The 15,819-nt window shown below is 38.4% G+C and overlaps 3 protein-coding genes across 7 annotated transcripts in view; 1 reads left to right on the forward strand and 2 right to left on the reverse strand.

The window, feature by feature from the left end:
- The window catches only part of LOC113210953 (uncharacterized), a 5,581-nt gene extending 4,082 nt beyond the window's left edge, over positions 1 to 1,499 (forward strand). For both annotated transcript variants that reach the window (XM_052267536.1, XM_026429158.2), the window contains one exon: positions 283 to 1,499. In XM_052267536.1, coding sequence (XP_052123496.1) covers positions 283 to 533 — 251 coding nt within the window. In that variant the 3' untranslated portion in view covers positions 534 to 1,499. The remainder of the gene's footprint in view (positions 1 to 282) is intronic.
- Positions 1 to 5,025, reverse strand: part of LOC113210925 (kinesin-like protein KIF14) — a 20,187-nt gene extending 15,162 nt beyond the window's left edge. For 2 of the 4 annotated variants that reach the window (XM_052267527.1, XM_052267525.1), the window contains exons 1-8: positions 4,859 to 5,025; positions 4,052 to 4,240; positions 3,229 to 3,609; positions 2,852 to 3,109; positions 2,441 to 2,768; positions 2,205 to 2,318; positions 2,027 to 2,125; positions 1,807 to 1,935 (exon numbers count right to left, since the gene is read on the reverse strand). In XM_052267527.1, coding sequence (XP_052123487.1) covers positions 1,807 to 1,935; positions 2,027 to 2,125; positions 2,205 to 2,318; positions 2,441 to 2,768; positions 2,852 to 3,109; positions 3,229 to 3,609; positions 4,052 to 4,224 — 1,482 coding nt within the window. In that variant the 5' untranslated portion in view covers positions 4,225 to 4,240; positions 4,859 to 5,025. The remainder of the gene's footprint in view (positions 1 to 1,806; positions 1,936 to 2,026; positions 2,126 to 2,204; positions 2,319 to 2,440; positions 2,769 to 2,851; positions 3,110 to 3,228; positions 3,610 to 4,051; positions 4,241 to 4,858) is intronic. The other 2 variants (XM_052267526.1, XM_052267529.1) reach the window with 2 other exon arrangements.
- Positions 5,026 to 8,499: 3,474 nt separating this feature from the next.
- LOC113210949 (uncharacterized) lies at positions 8,500 to 14,459 on the reverse strand. The gene is made up of 16 exons (XM_026429152.2): positions 14,236 to 14,459; positions 13,909 to 14,151; positions 13,018 to 13,836; positions 12,653 to 12,908; positions 12,434 to 12,567; positions 12,170 to 12,337; positions 11,959 to 12,089; positions 11,688 to 11,862; positions 11,464 to 11,565; positions 11,183 to 11,371; positions 10,908 to 11,082; positions 10,325 to 10,832; positions 10,125 to 10,251; positions 9,782 to 10,042; positions 9,424 to 9,709; positions 8,500 to 9,343 (listed from the first exon to the last, which is right to left on the reverse strand). The coding sequence occupies exons 1-16, from the start codon at positions 14,302 to 14,304 to the stop codon at positions 8,697 to 8,699; spliced, it is 4,290 nt and encodes a 1,429-aa protein (XP_026284937.1). The 5' UTR covers positions 14,305 to 14,459; the 3' UTR covers positions 8,500 to 8,696.
- Positions 14,460 to 15,819: the final 1,360 nt, after the last annotated feature.

Below are 15,819 nucleotides of genomic sequence, written 5' to 3' on the forward strand. Positions count from 1 at the left end.
TGAGTAGTTCCTGCACCCGCATCACATGTTACTTGTACTTCATTTGCGGCAACATAGACAACACTTATAACAGAAGAATCATTCTCCTCCCTGTATGTGGGGGGGACGTTCAATGGGTATTTCGGGTAATGAGGCCAAGCTTGCTTACAGCATCTCATCTTCCGTCTTGAGACGTGGGCGACGTTGGGTTACGAACCTGCGTACCAATTTCCCGATTGAAATATCAACGATTCAAGTTCAAGACCAGTCTGCTTAAGAATTTTTTTGTGTCTTATGTTACAGTTGCTGAAAAGCATCGCCAAGCAAATAAGCAGAAGAAGCTCGAGCAGAAAAAGCAGAACCAGCCTTGCCCAATCTGTTTGGAAAACAAGAGGCGCAAGCTGGGCTCATACATTCGGCAGAAGTCACAGGAGAACTCAGAAGTGCTCATTGAGGAGGAGGAGGAGCATGCCAACCATAATGAATCCACTCATCAAACGGACTGCAAAGATGACAGTGGCAAGACAAAATCTAAGCTTGCAGACTCAACATAAAGACTGAAGCAAAAATAGAGTGGAGAGAGAAGATATAAGATTAAATTTTAGATTAGATTAACAAGTAAGGTATTCAAAAGGTTGAAACAAGTGACAAGATTTATAAAAATGCATTTGTTTAGATGCTTTAGAATTTTACTGATAAGTGGTTGAAAGAAATGATACTGCACACAGTGTCAGAATTATTTTTCAAAGAAGGGCCAACTTTTGTATTTAACGTCACTATTTTATACCTAGACTGAAAATTAGAAATACCAAGTAATTCATAATTGTACCATAAACCACAGTGTAGCATAAAATGAAAATTTTGCTAAGACAAAAGACATCTTATGCAATGTAAATTCTGTGGGGAAAATATGAGAACAAAACATAGATTGGCTATGTTAACAAAACCTTGGTAACAGAAGCAACAAGTCGAGCTGCAGCTGTACTGACCTCTATATTCTAAGACTGAAAGCAGCTTATCTTACTTCACCATTTTTTATTGTTAAAACATTAGGGGAAATATCTAATTTTGGATTAAGGGTTGAATAAAATACCAAACAAACAAAGAAACCTAATATTTGGCCATAACTTTGTTGGCTTTATCTGACAGTGTTCAGTAACTCTTTAAATAGCAAACAAATAAAAACAATTAAGAGACATTTAGTAACTTTGATCAGTCAGCTTCAAAGTAAAAGAAAAATTCTAGTCAAATCAAAACTACACGAAGTCAGTACAATGTCTCTTGGCCCAAGAATGGTGTTACATCACAGTTCCTAATAGAGTAGAAGAAATATGCCAATCTGAATTTTCAGAGATGTGCACTTCTCTAAAATTGGATATTTGGATTAAGGTAAATAATTGTAAGGTAAATATTATTCAATTAATAACCAATACTGAGGATGTGAAGAGTTTTCTCCCGTATGAGAATGTACAAAGTGCAAAATTTCAATATATAGTTAATAAAGATAATAACTAAGTACACACATCCACTTCATAATTCATCCCTTAATTTGTCTAATATGTGATGGCACACTAATTGGCGAGTGTTGAAAAATTGGTACATTTCGAATCAAGGAAAAAAATCAATTAAAAAAGGAGAAATGTTGCAACTGGCCATGATGCTTAGATTGGGTTTGGAAAAGTTTTTGCGCAGAAGTTTTTGGCAAGTTGTGCTACATTGAGTGTGGTGTACCCAACCCACTCTACAACACTAAATTGGTTGAATAGGGACAGCACTAAAGAACACCCAGAGCAACACCCAAATATGTTGTTCCTTAGCATCACTCACCCTCAAAAGCCAGGTGAGCACGGAATCTCGATAAGGTACAAATCCTCGACGCCGACCTCCAGCGTTTTCGGCAAGGGCAGCAATGACTTTGCCAAGCGTAAGCAGGGATCTATTAATACTGACCCCTTCCTGAAAGTACGAATGTGCTCATCAGAAGAAATTCCCTTTCAGGAATTGATTGTTTACAGAAGTATTGATGAGGAACCACTACTGAACTTACCCTTAGTCTGTCACCACTAGCACAAGTCTGAGAGACCCTCTCACTACCAGCCAAGTCAACAAGGTTGATTTTGCTACGACGACTCAGTTCAACATCACCCTACAACAATATTCAAAAATGAAAATTAGAATGGCTGTCACTATAAGTAACACATGGAAAAGAAGACAAAATTACTTACATGAGGGTGAGTTTGTGTCAAGATGACACTGAATATAGAATGAGACCGGGAACTTTTCTCATTCATACCAGTTGCTGCAGTAGCTCTCTGACTATTTCCAACAGCAAGCCATCCCTAACCATAAGTTCATAAAATTAGAAAAATTCTCTTCCAACTAATTGATTGATTGATTGGGCCGATGGTGGAGTCTAAACAATTTTAATCTGTCAAGCAACTACTGCTGAATTTTTACTTACCTGAATGTCGCTGTATGATTCCACACCATGAACTGACAGGTCAACAACATAGGGACCATCTTGTGGATGCTCACGAACTTTCAAAGGGGGTCGCCTACCATTTGGATCAGAAGCAGACATTCCAGCTGATGATCCGATAGTGGCTCCACCCAGTAAGTCATGAATTTTCTCATTGTAAATTTCAAAGTAGCTTATTTCTGCTGTAATTGTTACTCGGGAATTGTCTGAAGACAATATTCGCTCAAACACCTCATGACAAAATCTAGGAATAATACCAGCATCATAGCTCATAGTTCCATTCACACAATCGGTGTCATGGCCCATCATGCTGAAACAAACATACATGTTACTAAAAAGAGGGGGGGGGGGAGATGAAAAAGAAGGAAAATATACTCAGAATAGGTAAACTACCTGTAACTTTTGCCAGAGCCTGTTTGGCCATAGGCAAAGAGGCATGCATTATATCCTTGAAAAGCCTTGTCAATAAGAGGTTGTACCATTGAATTAAATATTGTTGCTTGGGATGCATAACTGGCTGAGAGTGGATCTGATGCAAAGCAATGGTCATAACTGAATCTGTGAGTAGTTCCTGCACCCGCATCACATGTTACTTGTACTTCATTTGCGGCAACATAGACAACACTTATAACAGAAGAATCATTCTCCTCCCTGTAAGAACGAAACAAAGAAACAAAATTAAATCCCTCAATCTGAACAGAAGCAAAAATAAAATATTCTCATACGTATAAAACATTTATTGTATTCTGCCTCTAGGCAGATAAACGCACTTTTGATTAAGGGGTCTTACTCTGACACCAACAGTAAGGCTAGATTCCTCACCAATCCCTGACACATCATTGCCAGGGCGTCTTCGGGGTGTAGGAGTATCGAGCCGTACACGGCTATAGCATTCAGGTGTTGCCAGTTGGGCTGGTGTTGGAATATGACCATTGGGAGTCAAAGGTGGAGGTAGCAAGCTAGCTTCACTACGATGTCTCTGAAGTGGTGTGGCAAGAGGAGTTGAAGCTCTTGAATTTAGGTGAGAAGAGTCAAGGACTCGGCGAGCAGTGCCTGTGCTACTTCTGGTCACCATATTTTGAGAACTGCTTCTTCTTTTAGGGGTACAAAAATGAGTGACAGGAGTTCTGTCAGATGACAATTTTCTGCTGCTGGAAAATTAAATTAAAGACGATTAATATTTATGAGCACAAAATAATATATGATTCAACAATAATTTCATGGAGTGTTGATTGCATAAAAGTGAACTTAAATACACACACATGCATGCACACACAAACTATTATTCTAGTGAGTTGCAAGCTACTCAAAGTAACAAAACTACAAAAAAGGACACTTATGACAGAAAATTCAACTAATATTGGGGATAAATTGGAGGCAGAAATAATGTATGTTTAGATTCAAATATTGTGTTTAATGATATAGAAAGGGAATTTATTGGTTGGTTGAGTATTAAAAAGATAGAAAAAGAAAATCTTATCAAAATGGCAACTCAAGCAATATTGGATACGAGTTTTTAGTAGCCTCTATTGCACATCATATACCATTAACCTAAGCCCTAATCTGAATTGAAATTCCATAAAATTTGCAAACCTTCCAAGTTTTGAGTTGCTTCTTCGTGACTCTTCCACTTCTGATGGTGGTAATGAATGAATAGACTGTGAGCGAAAGAGGGAGCTAATATTTGGCGCCCTTCGTTGTTGAGGAGTAGGACTTTCACCTGGTAAAGGTAATCCACCAGGACAAGAGGTAATTCGTTCAGGCATGATTGGAGAAAAATATCTGCATTGGAATGTATAAAGAAGAAAATTAAAAGAATATTACACAAAGCAAGAGAGGAAGAGTGGCGCTATTACGAAGCATTGTTCTACTTCCTACAACACTAAATAATAGAAACTAATAATTAAATTAAAATTTAATTTGACCAAATGTACAATGATGACCTACGTCAAGAAAAGGGCACTACATTGACAGCTGTACAGAGTAAAAGGTATCCTTCACAAAACAAACGGTAAAACAACAGAATCTTATCAGGCACAACTCATACAAGGATGAATCTAGGAGTCAAACTAGGCACACATGTGCTATACAAATAACAACAGCAGAATAAAAGAAAAAAATTGCTTAGATACAAAAACGTGATCTTACAAGTGAAAGTACACAAACCCACCCAAAAATTAGCGCGTTGCAAAAGTAAGCAACAAACCAAGAACTTCGGAAAACGGATATTATTAAGCATATTTTGGTTGTTTCACATAACTGAATGTGATACTATTTTCCAGGTGAGGAATGAATAAGGGTAAAAATGGGGTTATCAACGTGCAGCAGACCTCCGACACGTTTTGTCACAAAAGTGCAACAACAAACATCGTGATAGACACATGCAAAATGATATCTTACCACAAGATAGGCATAAATAATTAGGTCACCGAATTATTTAAGCTTTTGACAAGGTCGAAGACAGCAATTCTATTGTGATTTGTTGTTCCAAACTGCCTGCAACATCTTCTGACCGAACTGCACGCACCGGCTTTTTCATGCCAATTTTCAAATTTGTTTGTTATGCGAAGGTATGCACTTCTACCAACAACTCCAAACTTTCGTGTCTATTTTGGCCCGTCACAAAATGAATGACTTTTAATTTTAAAAAATAACACTGAGTTTACTCTTAAAATGTGATTTAGGATCACAACCCTTAATGTAAAAAAAAGCAAAAGCATTGAAAATAGAGTGAGAATCTTTTCAAGTTTTTTTTCGTTCTGTTTTGTTGGTACTTATCTCAGATTTCAAACAAACAGAATTAGTCTCCTGCTAGAAGAACTGTTCTTGGGTTAATTCAGAAAATGAACAGTTACGATATCGTTTCCTTCGTCTTACTTTTCGAACCGATACTCTATATTTAGTGCGAGCCATGGCAAGTGCTAATGTATGTTGCGTTAGAGGTTGTCGGTCAGGTTGTGATGAGACTAGCACCAGTATTACCTTTCACAGGTGAGGTCATTGTTTTGTTTGTGTTTCTCTTGTACCAATTAAAAAAATGTATATCTAAAATTCTATTGTAAAAACAAAAATTATTCATTACATATTCATGTGATAAAATAAATCTATAAATCTTAACCAGGAAAATATATATGTCGTCTGCTACAGTAAGTTTTCCATTGTCGCTATAGTTTTTGTCAATGTTCTTTTGCTTTAGTTTTCCTACCAATACGGATCTGAAGTCTTTGTGGACAGTGGCCTTAAATGAAGCCATAAGTGATGATTTGTGGGAGCCATGTGATGACGATCTAATATGCTCACTTCACTTTAAGAGAGATGATTTTGCCCTGAATGATGCCGGCGGATCTGTGGAACTCATTGAGGAAGCTGTTCCTTCGCTTCTATTGGGTCAAAGTCATGAGGTAACCCATGTTAATTACATAATTTAATTATAATATTGTATGTTCTATGTTCAAACCGTATCTAATAATTTTCTGTCATTTGATTTCACTTAAGTTAATGGAAATAGAAGAAATTGTCACTACAAGCGACAACAATATTCCTTGTGACAATAATATTGAGCCTACAGAAAATGAGGACGACGATGACGACGATGAAAAGGATGACAAAACTCCTCACGCCAATTCAAAATATGGTTACTTACTGGAGCACATCACCGTGGACAAAAATGCACCACGAGAAGACCTATTGGCACAATTTAACAAAGCATACTTGGAAAGAGTGATCTTGAGAAAGAGAATGAGAATGTTAAGACAGAAAAATATAAGAGTTATTGAAAAAATTGGTAAAGCATGTGAAAAGTTGTCCCAGCAAGAAAAAGCTAAAGAATTGGGGACAGATTCAGAAGTAAAGAAGAAAAAGAAACATGAAACAAACTCAAAACTTATTCCATCTAATTTAGATGAGGTTGTCCGATATCTGGAAACTCAGGATCTTCTTTCTTCCAAAGCTATCAATGTATTAAGGTCGCTTCTTGGACATTCCCTTCACGAAAGTATTCAACATGATCCAAAAGCTACAGATTTGGAGCTAACACCTGTGATGAAAACTTTTGCTAAAACACTACTTTTCTACTCATCTGAGGCTTATCACATGGTTAAAGAATTGTATGAGCTACCTATACCTACCCCTTCCATTACTCGAACCTGGTATAACATGGGCCTAGGGTTACCAGGCTGGAGTAGTGAGGCTTTTCTGATGTTGAAAGATGAAATTCAGAAGTGTGAAAATACTGTTCTGAACACCTGTATTGTTGTAGGAGAATTTGATTTGTGTGCAGCCTCATCATTTGAAGACATTGAGGTGAGAGGACACATTGATTATGGCACTACCGGTGATCTAGAGGTGCAAAACTACTCAGAAAATCTGCCATTAGCTCAAAGCGCACTTTTCCTTATGCTTGTACCTCTTAATCCTGGAAGGAAATGGAGGATTCCATTAGCTTATTTTTTAATTGATACCTTATCACCTGAAGAGAGAGGAAATGTTATTTTGGAATGCCTGTGGAGGGTTTATAACATGGGCAGTGTAGCTGTAGCACTACTCTTGGATGCAAGTGTCAACAGTCGGCGAACTATTGAGAGTCTTGGAATTTCTTTTGAAGATTTACCATATCCCTCCACCTCATTTCCTCACCCAGCTGATGGACTCATGGATGTTTTTGTAATATTTGATTCTTTACACATTTTAGATTTGTTAAGGCACACATGGGCATCAGTCGTCCTCATGGTTGATGAAAAGGGTGGAGCCATCAGCTGGAAGTACTTCACAGAACTTGTGAAAGTCCAAGAAACTCAAGCAGGATCATCAGAACAGGCAGACCAAATAGCAACCTGGTACTGGGATAAAAGTTTAATGAGAAAAAAACTAGTATCGCAAGTGTTTACCAATGATGTTGCTAATGCAATTGAATGTTGTTCAACATCCTTGATGCTTCCGCAGTTTTCCGGATGTGAATCCACAGTATGCTTCATTAGAACAATAAACAAAATTGTAGACTTGCTTAATCCAACCAACTCTCCCAAGGTTACGTTCTTTGAATGGAAGAAGAGCATTGTGGAAGCTTTGAACTACTTATTTGTACTGAGAGATAGGACAGGTCAAGGTATATTTGCAACAAATTGTAAAGGCCCATTTGTCTGCCTGTATATGAACTTGCTTTCTATTCTAGAGCTCTTACCAAAAATAGGACGAAAAGCTATGACAGAATTTAATTTAAATGGGCTAGAACTGTTATTCATAGAAATACGCTCCAAGTTAAATTGGGAAGACTGCCCAACTCTCAGCAAGTTTTCGTATGCTTACTCTGTATTGCTTCAAGAAAAAGGAGTTGCCTTTACAGAAAATTTGGTCAAGGTTGACAGTTTTTGGTGGCTGGATTCTCAAGATGTGGCCAATGCTAGGAAAAGTGGTTTAACTATTTTAAAGCCAGTTATGAAACCAGAAAATACACCACCTTTGCCTTGTTACCTGACTTTTTATCCAGTTCTTCTTCAAAATGAGCTTCAGCGCTTTAGAGCTTCACAGCTTGTGCTAGTTCATACAGTGAAAAGAGTTGCAGATATTCTCAATTGTAATTCTTGCATTGAAGGTCTTCAAATGACTTATATTCAAGACAATCCTACATTGGTTTTACTACGAAAAACTTGTGGGGGTTTTGTTTACCCTTCTCAAGGTGTTGTAGAAGTCTGTGCTTTGGCAAATCACCACCTTAACACAGAAATCAGAACAGCTTCATTTGATATCAAACATGATGTTTTTAGCAGGCGTGAAAGTGCCCTAGTTCAAAATGTTTGCCTATCCGTGATGAGTACAATTGTTGACAGAAAAAGGAATCTATTTCCACAACTGAATGAGCATCAAAAATATTGTCCATTTGGTGCAGACCATACATATCGTCTCATCAAAGTATTAACAGCATCATTTGTGCTCTTGCGGCTGCAGTCCGTTCGAGCATGGGGTTCTCCACTCTGATGGGTGTGCCAGAGCAGTGGGGCCACAATCAAATGGAAGAAGGTTATCAAAGACAATTCAAGTCTCAGTTCATTAAATTCAAAATGTATTTAAAAAATGTACTTAAAAACTCAGACGAAATAACATTTTATAATTATACAAAGTTTTGTGTTATCCTTTACCCATTCAAGTAAAGAAATTGTAAACTTCTTAATTTCTAAGATCACATTTTGCACAAATCACAACCAATTATACAAGAGGTGGTGCCCTTACACTTCCACTTCAATCATTTTTTTTTCTGGCGTGTCACACGGGTGGTGGTTTGACTGGTTCCAACGGACGAATCAGTTTTTGTTGTTTTGGAGCTTCTAGCTTTAGAATTTTCTACAGTACTTAAGCTTGCTCCTGGTACAGCCCGCTTTGAACGTGCTGTTAAACCTTCAGTATTGCTGGATGAAGACAATTTGGTCTTTGACAATGCAGAAACATTCTTCTCAGCTATGCCATCTGCTTTGACTTTGGGTACCTCCAAAGATCTTGCTGCTTTACTGACAGCATTTACTTCCTTAGTTTGACTGGTTGTGATTTTGGCAGTAGTTTTCTTTTTTGGTACCAATACATTTTTCTTGGAAGGAACAGATGCATTTTCTTTAGAGGGTAGACATGCGACTGTTTCATCATCATTGAAAAGATCATCATCACTATCATTGAATAGAGCCCTGTTACCAAAAGGTGCTTTAGGGGTGAAAAACTGATGATTCGACACAGGTGATATACCTGTATTTGGAGTTAAAACAACTTTTAATGGCTTTCTTTTCTTCTCTTGCAAATTTGATGAAGAAATGTATGTATTACTGGGAGTTGTATCAACAATTATTCTTGGTGAGGTGGATTGATTCAAAATAATGCCAGATGAGTTGAGAGAACCTGAATCTAATAAAATAAATAAGAATAAGTCCACAATTTGCCTGTAAACAATTCATTTAAAAAAATTAAAAAATCTTTAAGAATACCTGTTGTTTTCTTCTCTTTCTCTTTCAAGATCTTGCATATACACAACTTTTGCTCAAGTACAGTAGATAACAGCTGCTTATCATCAGTTTTTAAATGTTGAACCAGGTCCAGAACCCTTTGATTTTTTACCTTTGCATCATGATCTTTTTCGTACATGACAAGCAAATCTACAAAATCAAGCCATAGTAGAACTTCAGAGCAAGCTATGTCATGTTGATGCAGTAGAGAACCTTCTAATAGTGGGTTCTGTGAGGCTCTTTTAAGAGCATTTTTAGCTGCTATGAACTGCAAGATTTACAATGTTTGAGATCTCATACAGAATATTTTTTTTAAAATTAATCTAAGAAAGGTACTTACTGCTGTTCTGTAGAATTGCATTGAATTATGGGCTTCCAAGTTAAACATATAGGTCTTTGCTTGCAGGTGAATGTACATGAGTAACACATTTTGTACAGAGCTGTTTTTACAAGAATAACACTTGCAAGACATTTTATGGTGAGTCATGGGACTCGTTTTCATCTGAAGGGATGGACTAGCTCCCAAAACATATCGGGTATCTTTTGGGGCAATTAGATCTTTAGTATCAATCATATCATCAGGATCATCATCCGAATTGACCTACAAATTTAATTACTGTTATGTAATCCAAACAAGAATTTGATTTAGTGGCAGATCAAAACATAAAAAATTAAAGACATACTTTCGTAGTACTGCTCTGAAGGCTATTCCCTATTATTCCTTCCAGGTCACCGATCTTTGATCTGGCTTCATCCACACTTTCAGTCACCAAGTCTACAAAAGCAAGCTCACTTATGAATTCGGCAGCCCTGTGAAGAAATTACAATTAAAACAAAATATAGAGCAAGATCATTTTGACCATGTTATTGTGACAATAGCAACCTTGTAGCGAGTCCTAACTTCAGAGCAAGCATTAATTCTGGTTTAAGGAAGCATCTAGCTTCTCTTGGCATTTGGTGTTGCCGATAATATCTTCCAATCCATAATGCAGATGAGAGCGCTTGATGAATGAGAGCTGCAAATACTAAAGGTGATTGGGACAGTCTTTTACCTTGAACATAGTGGATGGAAAGGCTCAGCCCCTGGCGGGCTGATCGGCAACCACTATCAAGTTCTGTTTTAGGAACGAGAGAATAAGCAGCTTGTACAAGCATAGAATAAGTATGACACCAAACGGAAGAGGATGATGGTTTTAAATCCATTACATCCTTCAATGCCTTCACACCCTCTTGGTAGGACTTAGTTCTAAGGGCCTGAAAAGCACGGCTCGTGCTATAGACCAATGACAGATATTGATACTTTGGGTGACTCTTCAAACGTTTCAAAACTTTGTCTGATTCAGCAATACTCTCAGGTTTTACTTCAATTGTACTCATTAGACCTGATAAAGCTATGGGAGAAGAGAGTATTAATATTTCCAAATGACATAAATAATAAAAATTAAAACGGGTGAAAAGAAGCAAACCTTGCAGCAGGAGATCATCAAGATGCATTTTCTGAGCAAACAAGCGACAGACTTGAAATGCTTTGGCTGCGGCAGCATTATGACCCCACAGAGAGGATAGATAAGCAGCTTGCAATAGGTAGTCTCCACTTAACCACACAACTTGATGAGTATTATGATCTTCAACACTCAGACCCTAGTTGAAGAGAGAATTTTTCCTTTTTCATTAAATTTACTTTTGAAATAGAAATTTTTTTTAAGAGAGAAATAGAAGGTGGAAAAGAAATTTTACTTACCGCCTCCATAGAATCATTCCAATAGTTCACAGCCGTCTCAAGGAGGTCAATCAACTCCTGCTCTCTGTGTAAGGTAAGGTTCGAGAAAGAGCTACGGATCTGACACACATCTTTTGGATCTATAACATCGTCAGGTTTTCTTACAGTTGCAGGGTTACGGGAGTAGATAGTTCGTTCCTCTACACTTGACTACAGATTCATGAAAAGATTGGGGAATCTGATTAGTACAGAAATAGGACACTAGAAGTAAACAGATAAGAAAATTTAAGTAGTTCCAATACCTCATTTTCATCAAAATGCAGCTGAGCCATAATAAGAAACTTCACATGATAGTGAACAGCCATAGCACACAATGCTATAGCTCTTTTAGATTCATCTTTGATCTGGAGAGTTAGAAGAAAAAAATAATGAATTATTCCTAGTGTTCTGAATCTTTAAGTGAGGTCTGATGGTATAATGAAAATTAAAACAAGACTCATAGCTCACTGTTCACTGAATCACTTACTTCACACAGCCAAGAGGAAAGGGAAGCTGAAATAACATCATGCCATGCGACTGTATCACTACAAGAAAATAGCGCCTGTCCAGCCAATGCTGACCCTTCAATCAAATGGAGGGGGGAGGGATTAGATGCTTTCAGAGCATGCCATGCATTTAATACGATACTAGAGTTGACCATTCTGAAAAGAATCAAAATAAGGAATGAAGGGTTAGTAAGGTTTGATTGCACAAAAAGTGGCATAGGTGATGGTGATAAACTTTTTGTTTTGCCATACTTATGTTTCACATAGCATGACAGTTCCCACACCAAGAGTTCAGGGATTAGCTTTAAATTCAAAACAAATGCTGGACACATTGTTTTCAGGAGAATTGGATGCCTCTTCAGAATTTGATCAGCTGTTTTTGCCTGAAAATTTAAGCATATAATCATTCGGTATCAAAAACATTCCACAACTCTAACGAAAACAAAAATATAGGATCACTCACATCTGTAGGATCTCCATTTTGTAGTCCAGACCACTGTTCTAGGTAAAAGAGACGTTGAGGTGTTCTGCTATTCAAATGCAGCAAAGTGTTGAGCAAAACAGCAGCTTTGGCTTCCTTCCTATGACCTTGCTTATCAGAACAAATTGATAGCCTTGATAAGACAGCATCCTTTGAAAGAGAGAATTTATACAGTTAACTTCTGATGTGCAATACCAACATATTCCCTCAATGAACAGATTTAATAATCATAAATTGAATACCAACCAATTTCATAAGTTCTGCACTACTGAGACTTTTCTCTGTGTAGTAAAAACTAAGGGATTTCAACAAATACAATCGTCCATGTTCCCAGTCCTCAGCACTATAACAAGCGCTTCCTAAAGAACAATAACTATCATCTGTAAAATAATTGGAACAAAAAAAAAGGGGGTAGAATGAATTTTCTTGATTCAAATAATTAATAATGCAAAACAAGAAACGTACACAGAGATCCTTCCAGTGAAGCACTTTTAACACATTTTCCATTAATAGCCTGTTTCAGAATAGATTCTAAACATTCAAAACTGTCCCCGATCAAAGGCATTAGTTCAGTCCATTTCTCCTTCTTCTCTTTCAGGAAATCCAAACAAAGTACAGTAAATGCCATTCGTGACTTAAATGCGAGACACACATCACTTTTCAGCGCACAAACTTCTCCCTGATCACCCGTACATATTGCATTACTGCAAGACAAAAGGAGCTGAAATCAAAATTTAGAAATCAAGTTACCTGAGGTCCAAAATCTTGATTGGACAAAAAAAAAAAATGACTAATGATAACAGTTTATTAACAACACAACAGGTAATTACCTCAGATAATAGTTTAGTAAAATTATTCAAGGCTGATAGCGAAGACAATGTGCAAAATGATTCCATAGCAGCATATTTTAAAACTGATTTGTCACAGACAATACAACCACAAATAAAGAGAACCCAGGAGAAAGCTGGCAAAATATTATGTTTCTTCTCTTCAAAAATTTTACAGAGGGACTGAATTTCATTTGTAAACAGTGCCTCATTTGTAGGAGTGCCAAGTTGGGAACGAAAAAGTCTTAAAATTCTTGCTATGAGCTCAAAGCATTCTACATGACCTGACTTAGCACTGAATATGGATGACAGCTTCAACCAACAAGATAGTGTATTTGACTCCATGTTAAATGATCCAGCTTTAATGTTCACTCGAAGGCATTGTTGTAAAATCAGAACAAGTGTACTAAAAACTTGATCAATGGATTCTCTACTCTCCAACTTGGGACACATAATAGTATATGAAACCAATTTATCCAGCAATACATTGTTGAAACTTTGACATTTCTCTACCTCCTTGAGCCCATGACACTTTTCGTATTTCATACTCATAATCTTTAAAACGGAGACAACATGAGCAAATGATTTGTCAGGGTTTAATAAGGAGCTAATAAGTAGCATACGATCCCACAGATCAAGTGGAGATATCGGAGCTTTAGGGTCTTCTTTGAAAACACTATCAGCGGCAGTAAGAATTAAATTATAAGTTTTTGTGACAAAGTTGTAAATGAATTTAAGATCTGATTCAAGCATTGAAGGAGACATTTTCTTCAGAATAGGATGAACTTCATCTAAAAATTTCATGGCGCACTCAATGTTTTTCTGCAAAGATAAAAAGTAAAGAACAATAAATCTTTATCTAATTACTCACAAACCAGAAATCACCTCACTTACATTTGCATAAAACCGAGAATAAATATTGAAAAATGCAATTATCGTGCGAGACTTTTTTGGAAGTTCTTCGTCATTTCTTGCATCAGCACTGATAGCTTTACAACATAGTAAAGCCAGTTCAAGTGCTTCATAATCATCAGTTAGGACGGGCTTCTTAGCTCCCGAAGTATCAATACACAAATTGCTAACACGCAGCAAAATTCTGTGGGCTAACTCAGATTGTCCTTTGCCAGTTAATGCGGCCTAGAAAACCAAGCAAGTACGATAAGTATAGGGCAATACAAATTCAAAAGACATAATCAAATTGGTTATGTTTACACGAGTTACCTTCACTTCAGATACAACATTTAAAATATCACCACTGTCTAATTTCCGTAAGAGTGCTATGTCAGCCATCTTTATGGTTTCTACGACATCAAGAAAATAAAATAACTGAAAAGAAACTAAAATAAATTAGTGTCCTAAAACATAGCAAAAGTTCGTTAGTGTTGTTGTCGTTGACTGCTTCTGCTGACATTTGAACCGCATAGTTCCCGCTTTCACCACACGACGCTGCTCTCACAAGGTGGTAACATAACAGCACAAAAAAAGAACAACCTCCAACAATTAGTGTCAAAATGTTGTACAGACTGCTGCTCCTCCCCCCTCCTCTCTGCACTTCCCCTCTGGCTTCCCGCCCCCGCCCTCGCCTGTGTTTCCGTGTGGACACTTTGAGGAGAAGCACCAAATACTCGGTGCTCGTATGATTGAAAAACACCAGTTTATGCTGTTTCACCAGTAAAGCTTAGTCGTGGTTAATTTTGATTGTCTGCAAGCATGTTTATGAAATAAACAAAACTTAGTCTCTATTTACACGCATCCATCGATCGTTGCCTCCTGCGAGGTGGTGGGGGGCTTGGTGAGGATGGGGGCAGTGCAGGGGCTCGGGGTCCATGCTCGGGGTCCCGGGTGAAAAGGGGGTGGTCTGAACGCCAAACCACCGCCCTCTGTCAGTCGTCAAATCGTAGGGAGTCATAAGCCCCACTGGAATCTCACTTATCTAACTTTGGCGTTTTTCCACACTTCGAGCAGTTTTCGCCAGTTTCTCTCTTTGAATCGTCGGCGTCAGAATGGTGTGAGGCAGCGCAGAATTTAAGTCGGGTAAGTTTCAATGTGTGTTCGAAAGGGGTGCTGCAACCCCCGCTGGAGCAGCAAGCCTGGAGTCTCCTGGACAGACCACTGTGTATGGCTACTGGGAAGCCTACCTAAGCTATCTATCTGCCTTTGCTTTACCCTATTGCATATGAGCATGAGATGAATTGTAGAACTTAACAAATCCAGAGGTCTATTCTAGGACATAGAAACCCAATAGGATGTAGGAATCTCGAAAAAAGTTATTTTTACTGATGTGAAGATTTTAAACATTACGTGAGATCTCAGATATTAGTTTAGCGTAAAGGAAGTGTTGTCCCACCTACAATTCTACAACATTTTATTTTTTTTATTTTTTAGGCGTTGTAGGCAACTATCTTTACGTTGCCGGCGCGAGACGAGACGAGGGGTGAAAGAGAGGGGTGGGAAAGGGGGGTGGGGTCGTCGTTGTTGTTGTTGCCGCTAGGTCAGCAGCGGCTGGTCAGGTAAAGTGAAGGGGTCACACTTTTAAAAAAAATGCTCGCACGACGCCTTACGCAACTTCTCTCATTCTACTCAGCAAGAACTTGAAAAGTCATCTGGAATGAGCATCAACCCCCCTCCCGGACCCCCGGTGGTGCAGATGAACGGCGGCAGCACGACGGGCACAGGTGTGCCGGGCGGGCCCCCGCCGCCCCCGCACATCCCCTCACCGCAGCAGCTCGCCCCGCCGCAGCAGGGCCCTGCGCCGCCCCCACTGGGGCCCGGCTCGGGGCCTGGCGCCCCCCAGGGTGTGGCCCC

Source organism: Frankliniella occidentalis, unplaced genomic scaffold (genome assembly GCF_000697945.3).
Source record: "Frankliniella occidentalis isolate FOCC.00 unplaced genomic scaffold, Focc_3.1 Scaffold53, whole genome shotgun sequence".
NCBI lineage: Eukaryota > Metazoa > Arthropoda > Insecta > Thysanoptera > Thripidae > Frankliniella > Frankliniella occidentalis.

Bases quoted from the DNA above. Each gene is read 5' to 3' on its own strand.
- LOC113210949 (XM_026429152.2), bottom strand. From the start codon at position 14,304: ATGGCTGACATAGCACTCTTACGGAAATTAGACAGTGGTGATATTTTA. The intron at 13,837-13,908 runs GTAAGTGAGGTG...TTATCTTTGCAG, and splicing joins ATTCTCGGTTTTATGCAAAT to AAAAACATTGAGTGCGCCAT. The intron at 12,568-12,652 runs GTACGTTTCTTG...ATTATTTTACAG, and splicing joins TTCACTGGAAGGATCTCTGT to ATGATAGTTATTGTTCTTTA.